General features: G+C 53.6%; 1 protein-coding gene across 2 annotated transcripts in view; it reads right to left on the bottom strand.

Moving 5' to 3' along the window:
• Positions 1–7,448: 7,448 nt before the first annotated feature.
• Positions 7,449–15,187, bottom strand: part of LOC149863409 (cytochrome P450 4A4-like) — a 31,450-nt gene continuing 23,711 nt past the window's right edge. For both annotated transcript variants that reach the window (XM_090048328.1, XM_090048327.1), the window contains exons 13-14: positions 12,151–12,334; positions 7,449–11,350 (exon numbers count right to left, since the gene is read on the bottom strand). In XM_090048328.1, coding sequence (XP_089904454.1) covers positions 12,151–12,334 — 184 coding nt within the window. In that variant the 3' untranslated portion in view covers positions 7,449–11,350. The remainder of the gene's footprint in view (positions 11,351–12,150; positions 12,335–15,187) is intronic.

Below are 15,187 nucleotides of genomic sequence, written 5' to 3'. Positions count from 1 at the left end.
GCCGGCAGGTGGGGAGGGTCTAGCACTTCTCCCCTTCCTTGGCCAGGGAAGCCCAGCATGGGGCTCTGGTGTCCAGGTAGACAGAGTTGCTCTGGGCAAGAGTCAGAGTGAGCTTCCCTCTGACTTTGTGAGAGCTGGCAGGTGGCTGGGTCTCCTTGACAGCAGTGGGGTTGACCTAGTGTCTGAAAAGCCACCTCTGGGCCTCAACAGGGTCAACCTGGTGCCCCACATTCTAGCCACCTGAAGTTTCCCTCCACATACTCCCCATGGTATGCTTGGCTAGGCACTAGTCTTAAGTTCCCCCTCCTGGATTGTGGTTACCTGTTGTCCAAAAAATGTCCCATAAGCCTATTTGAGATGCTTGCATGTGAGCTAGGCCCCCCCAAGTTATGCAAGGTCACCACTAAAGAATGGAGAATGGAGCTAATGTTCCCAACTAATTACTGAGGACAACAAATGACAAAAGGGAAGTGACAGTGGGGTCAGAGGATTAAAACAAGCACACCCTTGGGGGACACCGAGCAGAGCGCCCCAGACAGTGACAGCCACCCTACAAATGCAGCCAGAGAGCTGGTGGCTACTGCCCAGTGGTACTCTGCTCAGACGGGACCAGACCATATCCAAGAATATGGCCCCACATTTCCTGGGGATCCTCCTGGCCAGTGCCTCCCTTCTGGTGACGCAAATTGCCAGCTTGGCCAAGGCAAGGAGGAGATTGACCTGGAGGTCCCAGGCCTTGGTGGAGCCATGCATGTGGAATGAAAAAAAAAAATAGTCTGGGGAAAAGTGCAGGCAGAATCTCAGCAGGAGATTCTGGAGGAGGAAGTATGGGGGCTGCAACCTGGTGCACTCCAGGAACATGTATGCCAGGGTCGTCTTGACCTATTTGATAACAACAGGCATGGGCTTAGCCCACTATTTTACTTTTGCTGCCACTGGTGGATAGCGATGGAGCTGAAGTTGCCAATTGATTCCTTGGGTCCATGTGGTGACCACAGCTGTGGGCCTAGCCCACTACATAACTTGTGGCTGCTGCCTGTGGGCAGCAATGGAACTAAGGTCACCAACTAAATGCTTGGGACAACAAATGAGAAAACAGGGCATGCTCGTGGAGTCACAGGGACAAAAGAAGTGCACCTTGGGGAGACACCAAGCAGAGGAACCTGGGCAGTACCCACTGGCTCTCAAAAACAACCAGACAGCTACTGCCCAATGGTACTCTTTCCAGATGCAGGAATGGAGGAGACCCAGGAAAAAGGCCCCACAGTCCCTGGGGACCCTCCTAGCCAGAGCCTCCTTCCTGGTCAGCCGACCCTACCAATCAATGATAAGATGGCCAGCTTGGCCAGGGCCAGGAGGTGGTTGACCAGGTGGTCCTGGGCCTTGGTGGGACCATGGATGGGAGATGCATAAATAAAAAGGTGCAGGGAGAAGTACAGCCAGAACTGCAGCAGAAGGCTCTGGAGGAGAAGGTGCAGGGGCTGCAACCTGGTGCACTCCAGTACTAGGTGTGCCAGGGTCTCCCTCTGCCCATGAAATGGGCATGAGTTGGGGGCACACTGAAGTGCACCAGGTACGTGCCCTTCACAATGGCTCTCTGAAGGAGCTGCCAGCCTAGGTCCCTGGTAGCGAAGGGAGATCAGGGTGGAATACAGACTATGCCACCAGGGTCCATTGGCCTTGCAATCGCCCAGGATGTCCCACCACTTGGTGTCTGGGTGGGACGCGAGGACGGCGTGGTGGACTGTATGGTGGACAAGTGCATAGAGCTGGCACCGGTGGGCTGTAGAAAAGCAGACTGGGCGCATGTCCCCTAGCAGGCTCAAGTGGTGGAGCAGGGAGTGTCGCAGGGCCCGCCAGTCTGATGCAGGCCCCACCAGCAGCTCCGCTGAGTCAGAAGGGGTGGGGGGCCGCCTTCTTGCAGAACACGCTTCAGGTGAGTAAGTGTGTCAACAGGCAGAGCAGCTTTCACCTCCTGGACTAGGTGCAAGTAGGGTGCCCGCTCCATTGCCAAACCTATGCACTGGGTCAGCGCAGTGGGGCTCAGCCACCTCTGCTTGGTTCAGCCCAGGAGGTCTCTGATCCAGGTAAGCCCCACCCTGAACCATCCTCTGGCATGCCTGGGGCAACGCTGCTGCCAGGACCGCTAGCTGGGGGGTTCCATAGCAGCAGCTTGGAGAGCAGGTCATCACCCCAGGCCACCTGCAATAGGGACCTGGAGTTGGAGAGCAGCTCCTAGGCCCTAAGGAGGTCTTAGCAAAAGACCGGCAGCTCCCATAAGCCCTGTATGATGTCCAGCCCATGCAACTAGAAGAGCTGCTGGTCATATCAGAGCCCTTGGCAGTGACGAAGGAAGGCACACCCCAACTGGCTCCATGCCATGTGGCTACCAGCACTGTACAGAAGTCTCTGCAGGGCCTGAAGGTGAAAGGTCAGGACCTGGCTGTGGAGGCACACCAGTCCCTGCCCCCCATCCCTCAAGGGGATGCTCATGGCCCTCGCAGAGACCCAGCGCTGTCTTGGCCAGAAAATCTCCAGCGCCTGGCCAGGGCCTCCAGGGGCATAGGCAGGGTGTTGAAGCAGTGCCAGAACATGGACAAGACCAGCTAGTTCAACACCAGTGCCCACCCCCACAGGCATTGCTGCAAGCCTGTCCATGTCTTGAGCTGGGTCCAATTCTCCAATGGGGGAGGTCCATAGGGGACAGGTACACCCCCAGGTAGAGCAGCGAGCCCACACTCCAATGGATCCTGTGGAACATGGGGGGGGGGGTGGGAGTGAACCCACCTGCCACCCGGCACCCATAGTTAGGCCAGAGCTCTTGACCCTGTTGACCTGGGCAGGCCACCACCCACACAAGGTTGCCTGGGTTCTGGACTGTGAGGAGCACATCATTGGCATACGCCAACTGGACCAGCTGCAGTGCCATCTCCCAGAGCACTAACCCCACCACTGTAGGAGGCACAGGACGGTCTCCTGAAGTCAGGGCATACAGTGGTCCGACATCAGGCAGCCTTGATGCACCCCTCGCCTGAATGGGATGGGCTCTGTCAGGGTCTGGCTCAGATTGACCAAACACTCTGCGGAGGTGTGCAGCACCTGAAGGGCCTGCACAAAATGAGGACTAAAGCTAAATGCCCCCAGAGTGCCTGTGAAGTACCCATGATCCACCCTGTCAAACACCTTCTTCTAGTCCAGAGACAGGAGGCCGAAATATCAGGCACTCCTGGCATGCCAGCTCCTGAACCAGGTACAGGTTGTTGAAGACGGATCTCCCCAGCACCATGTATGAGTGGACGGGATGGACCATGTCTGCCAGCATGGACTGCAGGCACAGTGAGATGGCCTTCACTGCCACCGTGTAGTACATGGATGTTAGGGACATGGGACTCCAGTTCCTCAAGTCATGGAGGTCTCCCTTCTTTAGCAGGAGGGTCACAGCAGCAAAGTCCGGGATGACTATGTCCCAGAAGGCTGGGTAGAACTCCATGGTCATCCAATCTGGGCCCAGTGCTTTGTTGCTGGGCAGTAGACAGAGGGTGGCCAAGAACTTGGCCAGAGTGAGAGGACCCTCCAGCTGGTCTCAGTCACCCATGCTCACCTGTGGCAGTCCCTCCCACAGGATGTGACAGGCTGTGGCATTGGTCAGGTCCCAGAAGAAGAGCCCCTTTCCCCCTGTAAAGGGCTCTTGCATGGTCTCACAGCTCTCCCAGGCCTGTGAGGAGGGTGCCATCGCCTGCCAAGAGGCAGGTGGTATACTTCTTGGCCCCTCTCTGCTTCTCCAGGGCATAGAAGAAGTGGGAGGTGCAGTCTATCACCCACAGGAGCTGGATGCGCAAGCAGACAAACTCTCTGTAAGCGCAGTAATCCTCCAGGCCTCTTGGCTTCTCCCACCTCTCCCTGCAGAAGGAAAGGTTCTGCAGGTCAGTAGCCAGGTGTCTCTTCAGCTCCAGCGCTTCCCACTGAAGCGGCTCCCTGGCAGCCTCCCTCTGTTGGCTCTGCCCCCGGCTATAACTGTGGCAGAAGAACTGGATATACACCTTTCCCATATCCCACAATCTCTGAGCCAAGGAGCAAGCATGCTGCTGCTCATGCCAGGCCAGCCAGAACTCCCAGAAAGCCACTCTGAAACCTGTCTCCTCCAGCAGGCTGTTGTTGAAGTGCCAGTAGGCCGACCCTGGCATGACCTGGGTGAATACCAGATGGTGATTGCTAAAGGGGGCCAGCCTCATGCCGGAGGACTTGGCCTGGGCACAGTGGAGCAGGAACATGTAAATACAGTCCACTGGGAGTAGCACACCCACTCCTTCTCTACCCTCACAAGGGTGAAGACAGAGGGGCTATCAGGGTGACAGCTGTGCCAAACATCCACCAGGGTGTGATCCCACAGGATCTCCCAAAAGACATCTGTGGTGGCCTGGCTCCACTCACTACGAGTGGCCCTGCTCCTCGAGGGTCACATTGAAGTCCTCGCTGAGGACCAGGCACTCACAAGGGCTGAGGGTGCCAAGATAAGCAGTTGCCTGGTGGAAAAACTCCACTGGGTCTGAGTCCTGCATGGGGGCAAAGATGTTCGACAGGTTGAGTGCCAGTCCCTCTACCTGGACCTGCATGTACAGCAGGGAGCCTGGCACCACCTCAGCATCCTTAAGGAGCACTGGCTGAAGGCCCAGGGAGAACAGGGTGGCCACCCTGCAAGAGGTGGCCATCAGGTGGCTAAAGAAATCCCCAATTCCCTACTCCAGCCACCAGCTGGCTTCATCAGCTGGAGTTGTCCAGGTCTCCTGGAGAAAAACCAGCGAGTCCCCCCCCCACTTGAAGGACGGAGAGCACCTGGCTCCTTCGGGGCCCCTGCCTGCAGCTGTGAATGTTGAAGTTCAAAACATCAAGTGACCTCATGGCTAGGGGGGAGGGGGGAGTGATTTGGGCAACCTGGCCAGGGTCTCACACATGGCAATGCCCAGCCTCAGGCCCATCCACAGCCTTAACTCCCTCCTTTAGGGAGACAGAGCATCGAGGAAGGTGCAGACCTGGGTGTAGGTCCAGGCTGCTCCCCCTCATCAGGGCTTACAGGCATGATCCCCAGGGTCTCTTCCTCCCCCAGAGGGGAGTGGGGGGGGGGGCTTTGCTACCTGATCTGCCCTCGGGGTAGCCGAGGCCTCTGCCCTTGGACTTACAACAGCAAGGGCTGGGCCAAAGTTGGCAGGGCTGGAGGTCTCTCCCATGGGCTCCTGGTCTGGGCCACCTGATGAGGTCAGGGCCTCCTCCACAGGGAGAATGTGAACCTTCTTGGGGGTGGGAGTTGTCTGGCCTCCTTGGGGGGGGGTGTACAGGGGGCTGCTGGAAGTTGGCCTCTGCCCCCCCAGTGGTGTCAGGTGGGGCTCCCTCTACCTCAGAGAGGTCAAGCTGCACCTGGACCTTGTGTTTGGTTGCATGCCCAGAAGAGACCTGCACCCACTCAGCCATTGGGTGCTCCTCATGGGTGGGTCGGGTGGAACTCCAGGAGGAGAGGGTGGGGTGGGGGAAAGGAACGGCAAGGGCCTAGGAGGGGACTGGGTCTGGGTTTTGGCCAGTCCAGCCCTTCCCAGCCACTGCCTCCCACCTTGGGTGGGGGTAGGGGCTTGGCACTGGGGTGCCAGCAGGGCCAGGGGGACTGCAGGTACCAGTGCCAGGGGCAACCCTGCATCAGCAGGGGCCTGTGGTGCTGCCTTAAGCTGGCCCAAGGCACACTCCTGATGTAGATGTCCCACGGAGCAGCACCTGAAGCACCGCAGGTCCCCCAGACTGTAAAATATACAGATCACAGCCCCCTGATAGGGACCTGCCCAGGACCCCTCAGTCGCCAGCTTTGCCCCTGCCAGCAGAAGGAGCGCACATACCATAAAATTAGTGCCTTGATCCATCAGGATCTCATGAGGAATCTCTACCCGAGGCATCCATTTTAGAAATTCTTCTGCAAAATACAGAGCGGTAGCTGACCTCAGTGGCACAGCCTCTGGATAACTGGTGGCATAACCTACCATTACTGGTATAAACTGGCACCCTGAACTATGTTCAGATAATGACCCTACTAGGTCCAATGCAATGTGATGCGATCAAAAGGTGTATCGATAATTGGCATTACCTGAAGGGGAGCTCGCAGAGGGTGAGTGTCGTTAACTTTCTGGCACTCCCCACAGGATGCGCACCTATGTGCCACTTCCTCCCCCAACCCTGGCCAAAAGAACCACTGTATTATTTTTGCAGTAGTCTTATCCCAGCCTATATGTCCCCCTTTTTGGTGTTGCATGTGCGAATTGCCATACTGCTTTCCTAAATGGTGTGGGAACTAATAATTGCGCTCTCTCTTCCCCTTCTATCTGGTCCCTCTATTCTATACAGCAGACTCCTTCTTATCTCATAGTGCAGGTCACCTGTACTCAGCTCTGGTCATACCACCTTTCCTTCTATCCAAGCTACCTCTTGCTCCAGATGTGTTCCCTGCCAATTTGAAGCTGCTCCAGAAGTGCCACGGCATTTCCAGCATGCTGCTTATAACAGGGGGCTTACTGGGGCCGATCTCCGCGTGGCCCACCCACCTGTTCATGGGCTAATCGCCCGCCTTCTCACCCACCATGCCTTGGTCTTAATTGATTAAGTAATGGATGTAATTAGGTAGGAGGCTTCCCATTTACTGCCCCACTCCTAGGGGGCGCTATCTGCAGCTCCATTCCTCCCCTACATCGCAGCCCAAGCCATGCAGATGTACCGGACGTTCTTCAGTCTTATTAGATGCCTTCTCGCCCTGCTCCCTCTCTCAGGGCTTCTCACCCTGCCCCCTCCCTGGGGCTGGGGCTCCCACACTGACGTGTTCCCCTATGTGGTGTTCTCCATCCCCTACAGCTCCTCCCTTACCTCCAGATGAAACTCAGCAGCCCTCAGGCCAGAAGATGTTGCTGCCTCCCTCCAGCAGCCAAACTGCCTTGTTTATGTCGGCAGCCCTGAGCCTAAAATGGCTGCCTTCATTAGGCACCTGGAGGCTGCCAGCTCCAGGGCCTTAAACTGGCAGGCACACCTAGTGCCCTGCCACAATGCTCCCAGGGATTTGCTGCACCACGGTGAGTTTGAGACACTGGCCATCCTTCTGTCTCTCTCTGTCTCTCTCTCATGTATCCCCCCACTTAAGATGCCACATCAGGCGCTCTTCCCTCAGTACTGGGTGGGGGGGACTTGTTTCAATACTCTTGTATCTTCTGTTAGTAATCTGGAGTGGTATAGGCAATCTTTAGAGCTTGGGAAAAACATGAAGATAGGTCCCCAAAGGGAGTGTTACAGAAGTTGGTGGACTGGTTGAGTAGATGGTTGAGACCATCTGTTACTTCATTAGAAAAAATAGTAGATATGATATTGCTAAAGTAGTTTTTAACTGATCTCAAAGAAAATACACAAAAGAATAGTTATTAGGAAGCATAGACACTGGGGAGTGACCAAACAGTGTTTTGAAACAGACCCTTCAAGAAAGATCTCTTCAGCTCAGCTGAAATGGCCTTCGTAGGACTGTTGAGAACAATTCTGGGCAATCGACTCAGCAGTATCTGTTCGTCACTGTTGTAAGCCTATTCAAGAGGGGAATAAGCAATATCTTAATTCCTAGTAGCTTTGGGGTTCACTTTGACTGTAGGGGAGCCCAATGACCTCTTGGATAAAGGGAGGTCCTTGCATCAGTCCGCATGTCAAGGATACGTCCTTAGTGTGCTTCCGGTGCGATGACTTGAGCATGCAATGCTGTGCCATGGAAGTACTGAGGTAGGGGCTAGAGGAAGTGTAGAATTAAATGCAGGCCTAACAGATGAGAAGACCCAATTTGGAGAAACTTGGGCAATTTAATTAAAGTAGTCAACCGGTTTCAAGAGCTTCAGGATTTAAATGCAATTACCCAAGAGGTATTTTGGGGACCAACTAAGATTCAAGAAACATGTCCCACCAAACTCAAGTACTTAGGGAAAATACATTTGAAGAGTATTTTTATAGGAGTTCTAGTATATGAATAGTACATGAATGATAAGGCAGTACAGGCTAAGGTGTATAAAGCCACTGATTCAAAATAATCAAATGCTTCTTACCCTAAAGAAATAACAGTATATTTAAAATGAATCTTTATCTATGTAAAAAATGTTTAAATCCTAAAGTTTTAAACATTTCTAGCACATGACCCACATGTCAGGAAAAAGGATTTCTTACCTAGGTTTTAAAGACCAAATTTCAAAGTAGTAGTGATCTTGGTTCAATTGCAACTGGACTATTCAGTTGGACCAGAATTTTTAGGCTGAAAAGCAGAGTATTCCCAGGCAGACCTGGTCTTTTATGCTTGATTAATCTGAATGATCAATTTGTATTAGTCTATCACCTGTCAATTTCTCACCAGTCCCATGGGATGCCCCTGCCTATTACGGGACACGCAGGCCTGGGTGACGGAGATCCCCTGCCCTCCATCAATGCTGATGTTGTGAAGGAACACCTTGGGAGGCTGGACACCTTCAAGTCAGCCTGCCCTGATGGTTTACACCCCAAGGTACTCAAGGAGCTGGTCAGCATCATAGCTCAGTCCCTGGCACGGGTCTTCGAGAACTCCTGGTGCTCTGCTGTAGGGCCCAAAGATTGGAAGAAGGCCAATGTGGTGCCTATCTTCAAGAAAGGGAGAAAAGTGGATCTGGCAAACTACAGGCCCATCAGCCTGACCTCTATCCTGGGGAAGGTCTTAGAAAAGATTATCAGAGGCCATTCTTAACAGACTGGCCGATGGCAACATCCTAAGGGATAGCCAGTACAGGTTTGTTGCGGGTAGGTCTTGACCAATTGCTTGACCAATCTTTTTTCCTTTTATGACAAGGTGACCTATCACCTGGAGAAGGGAGAAGAGATTGATGTCATATATCTTGACTTCAAAAAAGCCTTTAGTGTGGTATCCCATGATCACCTCTTGGTAAAACTGGCCAACTGTGGCCTCAAATCTACCACAATCTGCTGGCTAGGAATTGGCTCCATGGTCGAACCCAGAGGCCAGTGGTTGATGGAAGTCACTCTCACCATGGTGTCCTGTGACCAGTGGGGTCCCTCAAGGCTCTGTCCTTGGACCCATATTGTTCAACATCTTCATTAATGATGTGGACATTGGAGTCAGAAATGGACTGCTCAAATGCCAATAGGCAGATACCAAACTCTGGGGTAAAGCATCCACACCTGAGGACAGGAAGGCGATCCAGGCTGACCTTGATAGGCTCAGGAAATGGGCAGGTCAGATGTGTTTAACACGAAAAAATGCACGGTTCTTCACCTTGGGAGGAAAAACCTGCAGCATCCTTATAGGCTTGGCAGTGCTACACTGGCCAGCACTACAGATGAAAGGGACTTGGGGGTTATAGTTTCATAGTTTCTAGGGTTGGAGGGGACCTGAGTAGATCATCTAGTCTGACCCCCTGCCATGGCAAGAAGGAATACTGGGGTCAAACGACCCTAGCAAGGTGTTCATCTAACCTCCTCTTAAAACCCCCCAGGGTAGGAGCCTGCACCACTTCTCTTGGAAGTTGGTCCCAGATCCTAGCCGCCCTGACCGTGAAGCTGTGCCTCCTGATATCTAGCCTAAACCTACCCTCTGCCAGCTTGTGACCTGGTCACTCCTGGTGGTGCTCGGGGGAACAGGGACTCCCCCAGTGCCTGCTGGTCCCCCCTGACTAGTTTGTAACAGGCCACTAGATCCCCCTCAGCCTTCTCTTGTGGAGGCTGAACAGGTTCAGGTCCTGTCGCCTCTCCTTGTAGGGCCTGCCCTGCTGCCCCGGATCATGTGAGTGGCCTCCTCTGGACCCTCTCCATGCTGTCGACATCCCTCTTGAAGTGTGGTGCCCAGACCTGGATGCAGTACTCCAGCTGCGGCCTGACCAGTGCCGCATAGAGGGGGAGGATCACCTCCCTGGCCCTGCTCGAGATGCATCTGTGGATGCACGAAAATTGAACCCCATCATCTAGCTTTTTACTTAAGAAAACACTTTCCTTTTGGGGTAGAGTAAAGAGTAACTGGTCAGATCCATCTTCACTGAAAAGAAATATGAAGTTTTAGGAAAGGGCTGTCCACAATGCCCAGGTCTCTCTCTCTGAAGCTACTGGACCTGCTCACATGAGTTGGCTCTGATGAATCATGTGAGTCTTTGCTACACTTACCTGAGCCTACAGAAAAGGCTATCTAGAAAGTCCAGATGTCTCTTCTGCAGGACCTCACCCAGCACTTGCTTATTCTTGAGCAAGTTACATTCATCACACGTTGAGCCCTTTTTTATTCAAAGAGTTATCTGAGACCCAACCCTGTTTGTGGCGATGGACTGAACTCTGGGTAAATATGGACAGATGAGCCCAGTAACGCTGATCTGCAATCTGCTTATGTTGACAAACCCAGGTGCCTGTTAAGTGACTGGAGACTTCAATCACACCCCGATGTTTGGAGGATACACTTTCTTATCAAGAGGGAGAAAGAGGTAAATGATGAGAGAGATGCTATGGCAGAAATGTTTGGACAAAGAATGTTTCTCTTAACAGATGTTGCCTTGGGCTCTCTGGAGCTGTCCAAATGCTTATGAATAGCCAAGACAACTAACACCAGGGGCAGGCAATTATTTTGGGTGGAGGGCCACTTACTGAGTATTGGCAAGCCATCAAGGGCTGCATGGCGGGCAGCCAGGGGCAGATAAATATAAATTTTCTACAGTATTTTTATTTTTATTTTTTTTTAGGGACCTTGTGGGCCAGACAGAATGGCCTGGCAGGCTGCATCCAACCCACAGGCTGCATTTTTCCCACTCCTGACCTATACCCGTGAATAACCAACACCCTCCCATGACTTACAGTGAAGGCAAAATAAAGATTTCCATTCCTATATATAAGGAATGGAAATCTTTTTTTATATATGTGTATGTGTTTTTTATTAACTCTTCAGCTGCCCTCAAAACTACATTATACAAGTTGTAATTATGACCATATATGGTCATAATTACAACTTATACATATATATTGAGCTTAATTCTTCAGCTGCCCTCAAAACTATATATTGAGTTTATCTCTTCAGCTGCCCTCATTCAAAACCCATGGTCCTTGATTCCCTCCAGTCACTGCTCATCTCAGAGATATGCACAACTTTGCAAAACATACCGGAAGTGGCATCCTCAAGAGCTGAAGCAGTATGTGAGGACACGCTGGTGCAGATGCATTTGGAGTCTCGGAGGCACCAAGTTGTTGAAGGTGATGCTCATCTAGATGTATGAATTGCTACTACAGACAGGGTCCCAGGGAAAGCAGACAAATGCTGGACAGAAAGCATGGTTCCCTGGGGAGGAAAATCAAACAGAGAGCAGAGAAAATGATTGCAATGTGACAATGAGAGAGGAGGAACAAGCACAGGGAAGTTTGCAGCAATGTGAATGGGGTTCTAATGCAGGAAAACTGGCTGGGAGAATGCATCTCCTTTCCAAATAGTCAGGACCTTGGCATATGTTACGCTGTGAGCTGCACAAATGTTGGTCAGCTTAGTGCTGGCCCTTTTTTACTGACTGAAGTTGTAATTATGACTATGTTCTCTGGTATACAACGTGCCCCCAAAGCAGATGCACGTCTTGTTTTGGGAAGATGGGATGAAGAAAAGCAGGTTTTGCATGCCACAACTGACTGTTGGCTGCATGGAGTGGGGGAAGGGGCTGCTCTTCCAGGTCGCTCACTTTCTCCTTGCAGCTAAAATGTTAAATCTGTCACAGCCCCTGCCAAATTTTTGGCTGATATGGGGTCAGCCACTCTCCAGTCTGTGTTGGGCAGTGGAAGCTCTTGCCGTCACTCGATGGTGTGGTGCGGTGGGAAGGAGGAAGGAACTGCAGTGAGCCACGGGAACTGCAAAACACATACTTGGGTCTAGGACACTGCTGAGCAAGTGCATTTCTTAGCCAGTTTTGTATTGCTACAGTCACAGTGTGCATTCTCTTCTCCTGATACCACTTTCCCCCAACTTCTGGGGGATGACAAAGCACCCAGACTTCAGAGCAGGATTGTAGCAGGGGCAGGCAGGACAAGGGCTATCCCGTTGCACAGCCACACTGCCTGCACTCTCCTGGAAACAACTGGATCCTGCTGAACTACCTAGTTTCCATGGTCTCCATGAAGTTTCCTTAAGAGCAGGTGTATCCCGTTCTGGGACTTGAGGACGAGCTGTGGCATCGGCTTGGGGGGCTTGGCCGGGTCGGGGGAGAATTCAAAGCGCAGCAGGGTCAGGGCGAGAGCCACTTTCATCTCGTTCATGGCAAACTGCTGCCCGATGCAGTTCCTGGGGAGAGGCAGGAGAAAGCCGATGAGCCTGAGCTGAGCTCTTGCTTTTGGGGGAACACTGTCCTCCCCAAAGATCCCCAATGCTTGCACACATTGTCAAGAAGCTGTACCATCCTCGGGTGTGCCTTGGGGCAGGAAGCTTTCTTATTATGTGCATCTTCAGTGCCTGTCATAGGGAGTCATTTTGGGGGGGGACTTTAAAGGTTATTGTAAAATAAAAACCAATAGGGCTTATCTAGTCACCCTTTACTTGTGTTTCTCCCCAGAGGGGGCTGCACATAGCCATGACAGCCATCCTCTAGTGCACAGGAACATCACAAGGTACTTTGGCACAACAACTAACTGGTATTTGGTGCCGACAGCTCTTCTTTTGTGCTGTTTCCCTGAAGCTCCCAAAGTACCACAAGATCTTCACAGAGCAAAGGGAGAATTTTCCCAGACAGAAATAAGAAGAACCTAACTTATCATGGTGTCTAACTGCCATGTGCCCCATGGAAACTGAGCTGTGAAAATACTGCATTTTTTTCCATTAAAAAAAAAAAAATCCGGTCCAATCTAAACGCAGTGTGTTTTCCCTTGTTTTGTATCCTCAGAAAAAAAATTCCCAGTGTGGTTTTGGGTCCGTCAGAATGATACGCTGGCTGCACAATAAGGGAAAAAAGGCTTGTTTAGAGTTGGGGTTAGCTTATGATTTTTAAAACCTTCAAACAATTAATCCAATTTTCAAGCAGAGATGTCCTCTTAAATTTCAGTTAGAAAATGATTAAATTAACTATTTAGACTTCTTCATTTTTTTTTTTTCTCTGAAACCATTTGGCCAATTGTATCTGACTTTGACTTTTTAAATACTTTATTCAAGGGTTCAGGGGTACAACAATGGTGGCCGCTTGCAAGCGAAAGCACCAACAACTTACTACCAACCCAAAACCGAGATCGGACAAGTCTCTTTGTCCTCAGATCCAGAACCCAAATTGGGCAAGGGAGTTAATGCCCACCCAAGTATTACAAAGAGATCCGAGCCACAGCCCGTCCGCAAAAGTGCGTCCCACGCACCCCAAATCCCGGGCCAAAAGAAAAAACCCCGGGCCAACCAAACCACCCACACATCACACCGTGACAGACACCTTCGCTGCATTTCACGTCGTGTCTCATGCTACGCGGTCGGCGTGCCGGCCACACAGTCCTAACTGATTCAGACCCTGCTCCATCCCCTCATACATGTCCCAAAGCCTTCAACTTCCACCCAGAAGAGAGCAAAAAAGCAGCCTGGCGAGGGCCCAGGGCGCGGCAGAGCTGGAAGTCACAGTTCGACCCCGAGCCAGCCCGGTCGCCCAGACCGGTCATGACATCAGAGCGCGTATTTGAGACGGCCGTCCTCCACCCGGCACAGCGCGCCCTCCAGGGCCCAGCGCACCTCAAAGGCGGGCACCGCCCACCGGAGCACAGCGTGCTCGAACTCCAGCGAGAGGCGCGCCCGCACCAGGAGGCGGAAGAGCCGCAGGGCGTCATCTGAGCCGGTCCCGGCCAGCCGGTTCCGGTGGCTCTTGAGGACGGCCAACTTGGCCTAACCCAGCACGAAGTTGGCCAGGCAGACGGGGCCCCTCTCAGCCGCCCGGTACGGGCAGGAGCACACGTAGGTGGTCTCCGAAAAGCTCCTGCCCAGAGCCCGCAGCAGCAGGCTGAGGGTGACAAAGAGCGGCTGCAGGCGGGGGCAGTCAAGGAAAGCGTGAAAAAGGGTCTCCTCGACATCCCCCGGGCAGAAAGGGCAGGCTGTCGAGGCGGCTGGGTCCAAGTGGGACGCAAACGTGCCGGTGGCTAGGATGCCGTGCAGCAACCGCCACTGCAGGTCGCCAGTCTTCTTGGCGCTTGGCGGCTTATACAATGTGCGCCACGCCGGGTGGGCCGGTGGGGAACCTGGCGGCCCCAGGCGCCGTCGCCACGGTGTGTCGGGGCGGCCCGCCAGCACTTGGGCATGGCGGACGTGGATCACCCAGGCGTATAAACCTCTACGCGACAGAGAAGCAAAAGAACAACCCGTGTCACTGTCAGGAGGCACAGGGAGCATCAGTAGGGTGCCAGGGCCGCCGGCCAGATCGTCGGCCACGGCTGGGGTGACTGGTAACGCAGGGAAAGCCTCGCTCGGGGCGTCTTCAGTGCAGGGGGCCTGGCCCGCCCGGAGATGGGCCTCCAGGGCGGCTGCCGCCTCCAAAGGGAGGGTGGCCCGGATGTCGCACAGGAAACGGCCCACGCTGCGAACGGAGCGCCTGCCCAGCCGGCTGCTCAAGGCCTCGGGCGAGAGCCAGGCCGACCGAGCAGGGTCCAGGAGGTGGCCCAGGCGAAGAACACGCGCCTGAATGAGAGCGGCCGTGAGACTGGCAGAGGCCAGGCTCGGCACGGGGCGCCTCAGCGCCGGGTTGTGCACCAGGGGTTCCCCCAGCACCCGCGGGAACTGAAGGCGACGGGCCTGGGACTGGAGGTGGAACGTGGCTTGCCAGGCTCGCACCACGCTACGGTAAAAGGCTGGCAGCACGGCCCAGTTCAAAAGCGTGAGGTCCAGCAGGAAGAGCTCCCGGTCAAAGCCGAGGGCCCCCACCCTCTGCAGAAACCGGCATGCCAGGTGTTGCCAAGCTGGGCGCTCCTCGCTGTACAGGAGTCGCTGGAGGGCCTGGAGGCGGAAGGAGACCACCCTGCTCGCCAGGTCCACCAAACTCTGGCCCCCCTCAGTCACAGGGAGGTAAAGGACAGGTCGTGGGAGCCAGTGGCGCCGGTCCCAGAAGAAGTCAACCAGGAGGCGCTGGAGTCTCTCGAGCAGGTCCTCCGGCGGGTCGAGTATGGCGCACCGATGCCACAG

The sequence above is a fragment of the Crocodylus siamensis genome, chromosome 5 (genome assembly GCF_052110815.1).
Source record: "Crocodylus siamensis isolate JL-2025a chromosome 5, ASM5211081v1, whole genome shotgun sequence".
NCBI lineage: Eukaryota > Metazoa > Chordata > Crocodylia > Crocodylidae > Crocodylus > Crocodylus siamensis.
Note: the sequence above shows the minus strand (reverse complement) of the source record. Positions and strands in the feature narration are given on the sequence as shown.